A 12,586-nucleotide genomic window follows, 5' to 3' on the forward strand; every position below is an offset into this window, starting at 1 on the left:
TCACCAAAAGCAACATCTAAAGTCTAGGCGAGTCTCAAGAGAAAGGCAAGCTTGGAATTGTTTAAAAAAATTAATTATCCGAGCAAACAGTTTCATAAGTTTGGGTTTTAAACAGACTTACAAGCAGCTTCATCCACGGACAGTTCATTGGCCAGAATACCTCCTATTTTGCTGAAAGATGGCATCTGTATTCCATATTTCTCAAGTTCCTTTCGCATATTACTGATTTCTTCCTCTGCAAGCAAAAACCGAAAACAGTATGAATCTCAAAGAAAACCACAGACAGAGGTGGAGATGAGAGTGATGATATTCGCGCCCAGAAATGCCTGCATGAGAAGGCGGGGCCATTGAGGAACAAGAGCTTTCAGAAGAAACCAGCTTCAGTTTCTCATTTCTCAAACGTGGGGGAAGGGAACGCAATTAAGTATAAGTACATTTCCTCCTCTTCTTTCAAGATGAGGAGAGAGGGGCCCCACAAATACCTGGTGAATTTTCTTAATACGCGTATAAAGCAGTTGTAAATACATAATGAGCAGTACCTGTGAAGTCTACTTTGCCCAGCAAATCCTGGATCTGGGGTGCGATTCCCAGTTTGAACAGGTACAAACTGAAAGACAAAATGAGCAGTCAGCATAAGCTTTATCACCACCCATGTTTAGGGGGTTTGTTGTTGTTCATTAGTGTGTTTTTATCTGAGAAGGATCTCATGGATCATCTCATCTGAATCATTCATTTTATGGATGACGAACCAGAGGCCCCAGGCAAGTGCCTGTGGAGCCAGGACTAGAACCCGCGAAGCCTCAGAGATGGGTCTTCTGCAGTGCACAGTCTTTCCACAGAGCCAACTCGCTCTCTGTCCGCCCACACACCTACTGGCAGGGGATGAAGAGACACAGCCAGCACAAAACGGCAGGGAACCTAAGAAGAGTCATTGTTTCTTTGGGTATTCCTTATAGGATCCTAATTTTAGTGAAATAATAGCTTGAATTAGATTCTCCTCTTCAATACTCCTCCAAGTATTATACAGCCTTTGGGAAAACATTTGTTCAACCTTTTTGGAACACTAATTTGAATGGTGAGAGAATTATTGGTGGATGGGTGATGTTGAGGATAAATCATAACGTGCGCATATTGCTAAGTGGAAGATGGAAAGTTAACAGTATAGATCAAAACAAAAAAGTCCCTTAGGTAGTGACAATGGTGTGGCAGTTACATAATCTGTCAACTTGTGCGAAGGGGTAGAGTCTAGCCTGTCAATTAGGTCATAGCTAATGATGCTCTGTGTGGGCATGGTCTTCTCATGAGGATTTTGGGAATTCCGGTCTTCCTCCCTGGAGACGGGACACACACTCTCTCTGCTACACAATCCTAATGACAAGCCACATGGAGTCACACTGATGGCAGCCAGAGCCCTAGAAATGCTTCCACTGCCACTGGATCCACAAGACTTTTCACCCACAGGCCTGTGATCTTCCTGCATTCTGCATCATTGCGTGTGTTGCATGAGTCTGAAGAGGAATTTACAGACTGATATCGGATATGTGGACTTACAGACTTGTTCTGAACTGGGTTGGGATTCTTTTTAATATAGAATTACTCTTTGATATAAAACTCTCTCTTATATACATATGACTGTCTCTGGATTTATTTCTCTGGTCTACCCAGACTAACACAAATGACAAGTATTACCTACCCATACCTGAAAAAATGAGGGCTAGCATCTCAAGTTTACCAAAGAAGATGAACCTATGTGGTCAAGTGGCCATTTCTATGCAACTACTAAGCCATAATTTCTGTCTTATATTTCCAGTCGTCTTCCCAGTGTCACCCCCAAGATTCCTTCTAGAGACTCAGTTAAAAATTCTGTGTTCACTATTTACAATTTTGCACTGAGGTTTAGAATTTGTGATATTTTAATTAGAAGGTAACATTTACCAAATAGCGCATGTGGGGTGCAGTCTCGAGGTGGAACAAACAGTTACACGCTTGGTTACTAGCCGGAGGGTTAGGTGTCTGAGTCCACCCTGAGGTGCCTGGGGGAAAGGCCTGGGGACCTGCTTCTAAACACCCAGCGATTGAGAGCTATGGGGACCATTCTAACCGCAAACTCCTGGGGAAACCACGAGTGACACGGCGCTGGACAGCAACTGCTACATGTGGGGAAATGAACTGAGAACGATCGTGATGACCTGAAATCTCTCACTTCGGATGGTGACATGACACAACCTGAGGACCTGATCTGAGAAATGACGTCATCAGGACACATAAAATAACTTAACAGCTAGCCTTTGGACGGTATTCAAAAAAATCCTTAAATGGTCTAGTCAATGGAAGTAGCTAGCATACTTGAACTTTCTCTGACCATTTCTGTTTAAAAAATCAGTTAGAAAATTTAAATGATCAAATTTAAAACTCAAAGAGTCACAAAAAAGCATGAGATGGCTGATAATATTACCTTGAAAATCACTATCTAGATATCCAGAGTTCAACACAAAACATTTAAAATATAAATCATTTCTAATTGTATTTCTGGATACATCTTTCCTATAAGCTTACTGGCATTCTTTTTTTTTGGCATTCTATAACACAAATATACTATAAATTATTTAATTAGTTGCTAAAAATTATGTTATCACTAATTATTCATTATTGCAAATTATGCTGTAGTGAACCTAATTATATACAGATATAAACACATTCCTACAAACTAAATTGTCAGGTTTTAAGAATATACAAACAGTAATAACTTCACTTTCAATATATATGTTGAAAATTGTATTCTTAAAAAGAGATGGTCTTTTGATGGGATCAGGTATCAGGCATCTACAACCCAGAACAAAATCATACCTAATGTGAATGCGGGGTGGGGGTAGGGGGGTGGCACCCATGGAGTGGAGACTCAATGCCCATCTGTAGACAATTGGACATCTTCTCACAGAGGAGTCACAGGGAAGAGAGAAGCCAGCTAGGGTGCAGTGTAGCACCAATGAAACACACAACTTTCCTCTAGTTCTTTGGTGCTTCCTTCCCCCGACTATCATGACCTCGATTCTACCTTATAAATCAGATTAGACTACAGCATGCACACTGCTACAGATAAGAGTCAGCAACACAGGGAATCCAGGATAGATAAACCCCTCAGTGGCAACAACGAGAAGATTAGAGACACCAGGAGTATTAGAGGAGGGTGGGGGGAGAAAAGGGGGAATGGCTTACAAGGATCAATCTACAACCTCCTCCCAGGGGGACGAATAATGAAAAGGGGGTGAAGGGCGATGGAGGACAATTGTAAGATATGTAAATAATAATCTATAACTTATCAAGGGTTTGTGAGGGATGGCGGCCGGAGGAGGGAGTAGGAAGAAATGGGGAGCTGATATCAGGGGCTCAAGTGGGAAGAGAATGCTTTGAAAATGATGAGGCAGAAAATGTGTTTGACACACTGGATGAATGTATGGATTGGGATAAGAGATGTAAGAACCCCCAATAAAAGTATTTGGGGGTTAAGGAAAGACAGTTATCTAGTGATGCTATAACAAATATAACACAGTAAATGGCTATAACAAACAGATATGAACAAACTACAACATCACATAACTGCCAAACCATAGGAAATCATGGCCGCGCCAAAGCAAGAGATGTTGGAGCAGGGGACACAACTCAACCCTTAGCACTTCACTCTCTGGCTCCCTCAAATTCATGTCCTTGCCTCATGCAACACACTTCATCCCCCATCTTCCCCATCACTTGACCCCATGCAGTGAATTTGGATGCTGCTTTTAGGGGGTTTTTTTGGTTGGGGTTGGGGAGTGGGGTCTAAAATTCTAGATTATCTCAGCATTGTATAGGAAAGAAGGTACAGCTATACTAAGGATATGAATACTGAATAGCTTAGACTTTGATAAAAAATACAAGTATAAAAGTTGGTTAAAATTTGGCAAGAAATTTAAATAATACAAGGAGTTTCTGCAAAGTTCATAGATTAATTATATTTTAATTATATTTTCCTATGAAGTTTTTGACATCTTCTTATGCACATTAAAAAAAAGACCCCAGCTGGTGTAGTGATTAAAGCACTTGGCTGCTAACAAAAAGGTTGGTGGTTCGAACCCCCCTGCCACTTCACAGGAAGAAGATGTGGCTATCTGTTTTTAAAGATTTACAGCCATGGACACTCTATGAGGCAGTTCTACTCTGTCCAAAGGATGCTGTGACTTGGAATTGGCTTAAAAGCAGTTGGTTTGGAATATACATTCAAGATCCCAAAAGACTTATAATCACCCCATATAGGGTTTCCAAGACTGTAAAACTTTACTGGAGCAGAGAACCTCATCTTTGTCCTTTGGAGTGACTAGTGGGTTTGAGACACCAACTCTGTGGTTAACAGTCCAAAGTTTTCCCGATGGTGCCACTAGGCATCTGCATTAAATACTTGAGGGAAAATTGCCATTAAAGACATTCTATGGTTATCTCCTGCTTAAATATTACGGCCACATTTTTAAAGTTTCTCACACTGAATTATTTTTATAGTTTACTTTGTAAAATAGTTCAGGTGTGTTTTTAAATTTAGCTGTAAAATGGGAAGAAGAAAAAGTAAATCAGGTATTATGAAAGTAATTGGAGTGGAAAGCAAATGTTTTGAGAATGATGATGGCAACAGATGTACATATGTGCTTGACACAATGGATGGATACATGGATTTTGATGAGTTGTACGAGTCCCAAATAAAATGATTCAATTAAAAAAAGTAATTGAAGTGATACAATAATAAATACTTGATCACTTATGGATGCATTATCATTTTTTAAATAAATTATTTTACTGGTGTCTCTTACAGCTCTTATAACAATCTATACATTAACTGTATCATGCATATTTGCACATATGTTGCCATCATCATTTTCAAAACACTTTCTTTCTACTTGAGCCCTTGGTATCAACTCTTGTCCCCACGCCCCATGAACTCTAGATAAATTATAAATTAATATTATTTTCATATCTTATACCGCCTGCTGTCTCCCCTCACCCATGTTTCTGCTGTTGTTTGTCCCCTTTAAGGATCAGGGGTGGTGGTGGTATTACATCTATCATTGTCATCAGTTCCCCCTTACTCCCCCTTCTCCCCTCACCTTCCCCCTACCTTTATGGTATTGCTACCCCCATTACTGTACCCGAGGGGTTTATCTGTCCTGGATTCCATGTGTCAAGAGCTCTTATCTGTACCAGTGTACGTGCTCCAGTCTAGCTGGATTTGTAAGGTAAAACTGGGGTCATGATAGTGGGGTGCGGGGAAGCATTAAAGAACTAGAGGAATGTTCTGTGTTTTGTCGGTGCTGTGCTGCACCCTGGCTGACTCGTCCCTTCCTTGTGACCTTTCTGTGAGGGGATCTCCACTTGTCTATAGATAGGCTTTGGGTCTCCAGCATTATCGTGTCTTAAATGACATCACTTTATTAGAATTAATCTATAGATTTACATGAACTCTTTTAATTCTGCGCATTTTGTAGTTCCCATTACTTGAAAAGAGGAGCCCTGGTGCCATAGTGGTTACACGTTAGGCTACCAACCAAAGGTTAGCAGTTCAAAACCACCAGCTGCTTCTCAGGAGAAAGATGCGGCTTTCTACTTCTGTTAGGAGTTTTATAGTCTTGGAAATCCACAGGGTCAATTCGACCCTGTCCTTCAGGGTTGCTGTGTCAGAATGGACTGAGCAGATTGGTTATCCCTTCTTACCCTTCAGTGTCTCCCGTTTGTTCCTCTACGGTACTTTGGAAGCAGGTAATCTGTATTCCAGAGTCCCGGCTGGAGAAGGATTGTGCTGTGCCATCTTAGGTTAAGGGCTCCTTAGCCCTTGTTGAGGTCTTTGGCTCTCTTGAGTGCTATTTGCCACCTGGCATGGTGGGGAACAAGCAGGTAATGGCGTGCCTTGAAGGTCTCCTTTCCCTTTGCTGTCTCTGCTTGGAGAAATCCTTTGGACACCTAAGCTCTCTTGAATTCACTGGTGGGCTTTTTGTTTTTTTATTTTTTTAGGACCATGGCCTTTCCTGGCTGTTTTCCAACCAATTCAATCCCATCGGTTTGCTCTGTCAGGGGTTGCTCCAATTTCTGGTCAGAAGATGGCATTTTTATTATAAGGACTTTGAAAAAACTGATCACTTTAACTTCGCAGCCTTTTTGGATAGCAGGTGTGACAGCTGTGTTCAATCAATGATCTTGATGCAAATGTTTTCACAATATCACCGCGTTATTCAGTTAGCCACCGGTTGGAAACACTGCGACAATGCTGTCCCTAAAAGAAAGGTATTTTGGCTGCCACAAGGCACAGGTTTGTTTGTAACGTGAATGGAAAACCTGTGCACTAAAGTCTCAATCACTGCCCACTGGGATGCTAAAGAAATTACAGTGCTCTCTGTCTGCTTACCATGACTATTAACATCAGACAGGGAGGGCATTGCAAGTCAATTCTGGCAGACATGCTAGTTAAGAAGTAATATATTATCATTTGATCTCAATTTTGACCCTTGTTATAGTTATTTCAGTAAAAAAAAAAAAAAAAAAGGAGGCGAGAAAGGGAAAAATACATGGATTACGCCTCTGAGCACAGCCCAGGGATGGGAACAGCCTTGCTATCATGATGAATGCATTAGAAAGTGGATTCTTACAGATGCACTTAGGTTAACATTTAACACCTTACCAGTGATTTCTCTTTTGACCCACTTAAAATCTGTTCTTATATTTTCTGCCTTCTTTACTATTGAGGTTTCTCTGTTTTACTTTGTTAGGTTTTTGTTATTGTTGTAATGTTTTTCAGTATATGAAATCCAGGATAGGTAAATCTATATAGACAGTAACTGGATTAATGGCTCCTTGGGCATATGACAGGGAAGTTTGGGGGAGCTAATAACGATGAGTATAAGAATGAAGACAATGTTCAAAAATTGATCGTAATTGTACAACTCTTCTTGATATGACTGAACTATCAAGTCAAATGGTTTGTGAAGTATGTGCCAACAAAGCTGTTAAAATACGAAATTAGATGGCTATTTCCAATTCCACTTTTGTTACACCACTATACACTGTAAAATGAATATAAATCTCACAGCAGCAAACCTCTTGGTCTAACTATAAGCTACCACAAGATGGTGCTAAGAAGTCATTTTTTGTTTTTTTCAATTGGGAGGACAACTGATCTCCCAACATGGATCAGGAGTCCACATTTAAATTTAATTTAAATCACGGTCTACTTATGCTAATATGGATCAGGGTGGACTCTCACTTGCTTATACGTATTTTCTACCATGAAATGTTTATTTATTTTTAGTGCACAATTTCTATTTGGCGTCAATGTTCAGATGGTTATTGATTTTTATGCTGAAGCTTGAACAGGTCACTTTTGTAACATGTGAGTGTTTCACAATTACTCCCTATGAGGCAGTGCCATCCAAGCAGATTGCTCATAAAAAGGGCAAATGTTCACTATCAGGACCAGTTGCCGTGAGTCGACTCAGAGTAGAAATGTGTGCTCCACCAGGCTTGCAATGCCCCATTTCTCAGAAGCAGATTGCCAGGCTGTGGGATATAAAAAGGCTTTTCCCCAGCTTGTCTCCCCCAGATAGATGTCAGACCTAAGACACTGCTTACAACTAATGGTAAATGATTGTCAAGTTCTCTCCCTGAAGACATCAGCCACCCAGAGCAAGCAGACCCCTTTGTCTGTCTCCCCATAGGTGAGCCTCACTACCTTCTGTTAAAGGCAGTGGATTGCTTTCCCTGGAAAATGTAGAATAAATCAAGTCTCCAGATTAAGGTCAATCAAGGTTAGGCTGCCATCATGAATCTAGGATCCACCTGTCTTGTCACACGTGTACCTTTAATCCCTCCTCTTCCTGTAGCATGTACACGGCTAGATTGCCCCCCTCCTATCGCTGTATTATCTGTGGTACAACCCTTTCCTGTGACATTGGTCATTACCTGTTTCAGGGGGCTTGCATGCCCCCAAAGATATATAGGCCTTGGTTAGAAATAAATTGCTCTCTCCTCTGGTCCTCCTTCCCTCTCCCTCCTTCCCTGCTCCCTCTCCCTCCCTCTCCTGCCCTCTGCGTGGACCTGGCTGCTGAGATCATGGCTGTCCTGGAGGTGAGCATGGTACTGTAAAATGTGTCTGACTCCTTTATTTTACTTTCTCTCCTGTCTTCTATGACTTTACTATGATCTTTATATATTATAACCATACAATTTCTCCTATGGACCCCTATGGATGTTAGAAGCTGGTTTACTCTAACACCAGGCCTTTCTTCTGCAGCCCCATCTCAAACCACCTATGTGTTAGTAAGCAGATGTGTGTATCCACCCTTTGCACCACCCAGGGTTTCAAATGTTTACTAGGAAACCACATAGATCCAGGATTCCCACTCTGGGAAGACTCAGCAACAGCAAGCCGTTCCTTCTGAAACATTTAAAAGTCAAATGAGCTATTCAGTGTCTAGAATACATAGAGCAAAACTAGAATCTTAGTCTTTTTTTTAAGTGTCCAGTATAAAACATACAGATTCCACGTAGGCTCGTCAAGACTTAATTTATTAAGCACGCTGATTGCCTCCCAGTTAACCCCAAGGACTGAAAGCATTCCCAAGGAAGCTGTGGAATTCATGTCACCAACACTTCCCACACACAAGGAAGCACTCTGTGTGAAGTAGCATGCCTGTTATCACACAAAAACAGTCAAGCACTCTTGTGCTGCTGAGGGAGCTGAAGCCTCAGGGCCTCTGTGTGCTTGTTTGTAAAAGCAATGCTACAAAAACTGAAAAACCAGTGGCAAATATAGCGAGCGGAAAAGGAGAGGGTGCAAACAGCGCAGATAAGAAACGAAATGAGCCACACCACAAGAGTGTATCTGAAAGGAAAGTGGCAGGTAATAGCAGACAGCACTCCATGACATTAGAAAACCTTTAAGAAACGGCCAATATTTGGAAACCATACTATCTACCAACACCAACATCGACTGAAGAATCTTTTCAGAATATCTGAAAAGATACATTTAAGCAAAAAGAAATTGATCCTGTCATTTAACAACTCCCCCCAAAAGTATATCCCAAGCAGTTTTATTCACGAATTCTACCACGCACATTCAGTGAAGGACTGAAACCAATTCTACTCAAAATATTCTGGAGCAAAGAACAGGGTGGAACAATTCAAAATTCATTTGACGAAGTGAACATAATACTGATAGCAAAACTTGGCATATGCAACATGAAAAAGGAAAATTAGAGACCAGTATCTTTATGAACATAGATGCAAAAAATACCAACAAAATCCTAGTCAAGAGAATCTAACAACATATCAAAAAAAACCCAATAACCCAAAAACATCATGACCAAGGGGGATTCATATCAGGTATGCAAGGATGGTTCAACATTAGAAAAATGATTGATGTAATCCCCCACAGAAATAAAATAAAGGAAGAGCATCAGTTTATCATTGATGCAGATAAGTCACTTGACAAAACTCAACACCAATTCCTAATGAAAACACTCGACAAAATAGGAATTGAAGGGAAATTCTACAACATCATTAAGGGCATAGATGCAAAATCAACAGCCAACGTGAGTCTCAACAAAGAATGAAAGTGTTCTCCTGGTGCGTGGGGACCAGACAAGAATGCCTTTTGTCCCCATTCTTATTCAACGTTCTGCTGAAAGTCTTAGCCAGGGCTATAAGGCAAAAAGGAAATTAAGCAAAGAAAAAAAACCAAAAAAACTTTATTTTCAGATTATATGATCCTATGCATAAAAAATTCCAATGATTCGGCAAGAAAATTATTTGACTTATAGATTTATCAACATGTCGGGTACAAGACTAGTATACAAAAAGTGGTCAGTGTTCTTTTCACTAACAAAGAGAACTCTGACAGCAAATCAGGAAAACAGTACCACTTCCAAGAGCCACCCAAAAGATGAAATACGAGTAAATGTCACCAGAGAAACAAAGATCTATACAAAGAGAATGACAAAATACTTTTATCAGAAACCAAAAGAATCTTTTGTCTAGTTATTGTTGTTTGTTTGTTTGTGTCTTGTGTATTTTCTGTATATGAAATCCAGGATAGGTAGAGACAGTAACTGGACTGGTAATGGCCTACAGGTATTGCAGGGGAGAGAGGGTGGAAATGGGGAGCTAACAACAATGAGTACGAGAGGAAATATTCTAAAATGGACTGTGGTGATGATTACACAAATCCTGTTAATATGATTGAAAGACTAACTTGTATGATACGTGAAACATATCCCAATTAACTATTAAAAACATTTGGCTATCCATTATGATAGCACTCTTTGAATAGTTATAGAATAAAAAAAGAGAAATGTTTCTTTGTGATTTTAAAAATAATTTTCTCTTTTGTAGAATAAACTCTTTTCATTTAATAAAAAGAAACCAAAAGAGACTAACATAAATGGGAAAACAGACTATGCCCATAGATAAGAAGATTTAACATTGTGAAAATGTCAAAAATATCCAAAGCTAGTTACAGATACAATGCAATCCTAACCCAAATGCTGACATCATTTTTCAAAGAGATGGAAAAATTAATCTCCAACTTATGTAGGAAGAGGCCTTGAATAAGCAAAGCACAACAAAAGAAAAAGAGCAAAGCAGGAGGCTTATAACTTCCTGATCTTAAAACAGATCCACAGACCAATGACAGACACATAGACCATTTCTAAACAGAATTGGGAACCCAGATGTAAACCCGCTCACCTAAGGATAGCTGATTTTTTTTAAACATCACTCGACTGGAGGCTCCCACAGCTCTTACGTATCAAGCATATTTGCACACATGGTGCTATCGTCATTTCCAAAACATCATCATTGAGCCCTCGGTATAAGCTCCTCCCCCACCCTCCCACTCTCGTGAATCCTTGATCAACCATATATTGTTAATATTATTTCGTATCTTACACTGCCCGTTATCTCCCTTCACCCACATTTCTGCCATTCATCCCCTTCGGGGTGGGGGGAACGTAGGAGGGTTAGGGGTGGACCGTTGATCTTTGACAAAGGGCTGACACTCCTTAAATGGGGAAGAGAGAGTGTCTTTTGAATATTGATGGGGGTCTTTTCCTTCTTACACATTATTTGTATTTTTTCCTTTACACGATTATGATTTTATCATGTTAGGGCTATTTTACTTTTTGTTTTCTGTTGAGTTTCCCAGCTGTGAAGCACAGGAGGAGTGAATGCATAATAATGATAATAACTGACACAAGGGGCTAGAGGAAATGCAGGGGTAGGTGATAGAGAGGGAAAGGGGATTTGGGGAGTAAATAAGGAAGACAAAAGCGGGAGGGGGCACTAGAATGGATTGTGATTGCATAACTCCTTTTAAAGGCAATTTAACTATGGTGGAGGGAAGGGTGGGGGGTGCTCTGAAGTTGATGCAGTAATGATTGTACAATTCTCCTTGATATGACTGAATGATTTAACTATTAAATCATATGATATGCAACTTATGTGCCAATGAAACTTTTGGGGGGGAAAAATCAATGAAACAGCAACAAGTCAGAAAAAACAAATCATACTGGCAAAAATGGATATCCATATGAAAGGTTATAAGAACTGTAAGAGCCCCAACTAAAATGATTTATGGGGGTGGGGGGAAGGATATCCATTTGCAGAAGAATGAAACAGGGCCATATCTCAAACTTAAGAGACCTCATACATCCACAAATAGTCTAAGAAGCATAATGAAAAACATAATATGAATGACTAGGACCTCATTAAAATTAAACTTTTATTGCATCAAAAGATTTCACCCAAACATTGAAAAAGAGCACCCACCTAGTAGGAAATTGCTTTACTTTTATTTTTGGCAATGACACATTGGATAAAGGTAATCTCTGAAATGTATAGAAAATTTCAACATCTCAACAGCAAAATGACAAACAATTCAATTAAAAAATGGGTGGGACTACACTGAAGCCAGCCACTGGGGGCGTGCAGCAGAGCAGCAGGGGTAGCAGAGAAATGAAGCCCCCAGGGAATGCCGGGGATAGATATGCGGCCAGGGCAAAGCACTCGTAAAGGACAACAAATAGGCCCTGAACTATTTATAGGGTTGTTGTTGTTGTTGTAGCTATTGTTTTATTTTCTATTGTTACTTCCTTGTACTCGGTCTTGTGATGGTGCATATTGTTGTTGCTGCATGTCTACCTGGAAGGGATAGGCGGTATAAACAAGCCAGAAGAGGGAACAACGGGATGACAGATCCAGGGACATGGGAGAGGGAGAGGCAGGGGAAAGGAAGTGGGTGTTAACAAACCCAGGGACAAGGGAACAATAAGTGATCCAAAATCAGTGGCAAGGAGGGTGTAGGAGGTCTGGCAGGGCTGGATCAAGGACAATGTAACCAAGAGGAATTCCTAAAACCCAAATGAAGGCTGAACATGACAGTGGGACAAGAGGAAACTACAAAGAAATAGAGGAAAGAACTAGAAGGCAAAGGGAAGTTACAGAGATCTAAATACAGGCATATACAGATGTAAATATATTGATATACGATGAGGGGGAAATAGATCTATGTACATACAGT

At 40.3% G+C, this 12,586-nt stretch overlaps 1 protein-coding gene across 1 annotated transcript in view; it reads right to left on the reverse strand.

Moving 5' to 3' along the window:
* The window catches only part of IQGAP2 (IQ motif containing GTPase activating protein 2), a 291,748-nt gene that overhangs the window by 145,232 nt on the left and 133,930 nt on the right, over positions 1-12,586 (reverse strand). The window contains 2 exon segments of the mRNA XM_004703528.2: positions 122-235; positions 540-607. Of these exon segments, the coding sequence (XP_004703585.1) occupies positions 122-235; positions 540-607 (182 nt within the window).

Source organism: Echinops telfairi, unplaced genomic scaffold (assembly GCF_000313985.2).
Source record: "Echinops telfairi isolate 266 unplaced genomic scaffold, ASM31398v2 ScPeMD7_7469;HRSCAF=8507_1, whole genome shotgun sequence".
Taxonomy (NCBI): Eukaryota; Metazoa; Chordata; class Mammalia; order Afrosoricida; family Tenrecidae; genus Echinops; species Echinops telfairi.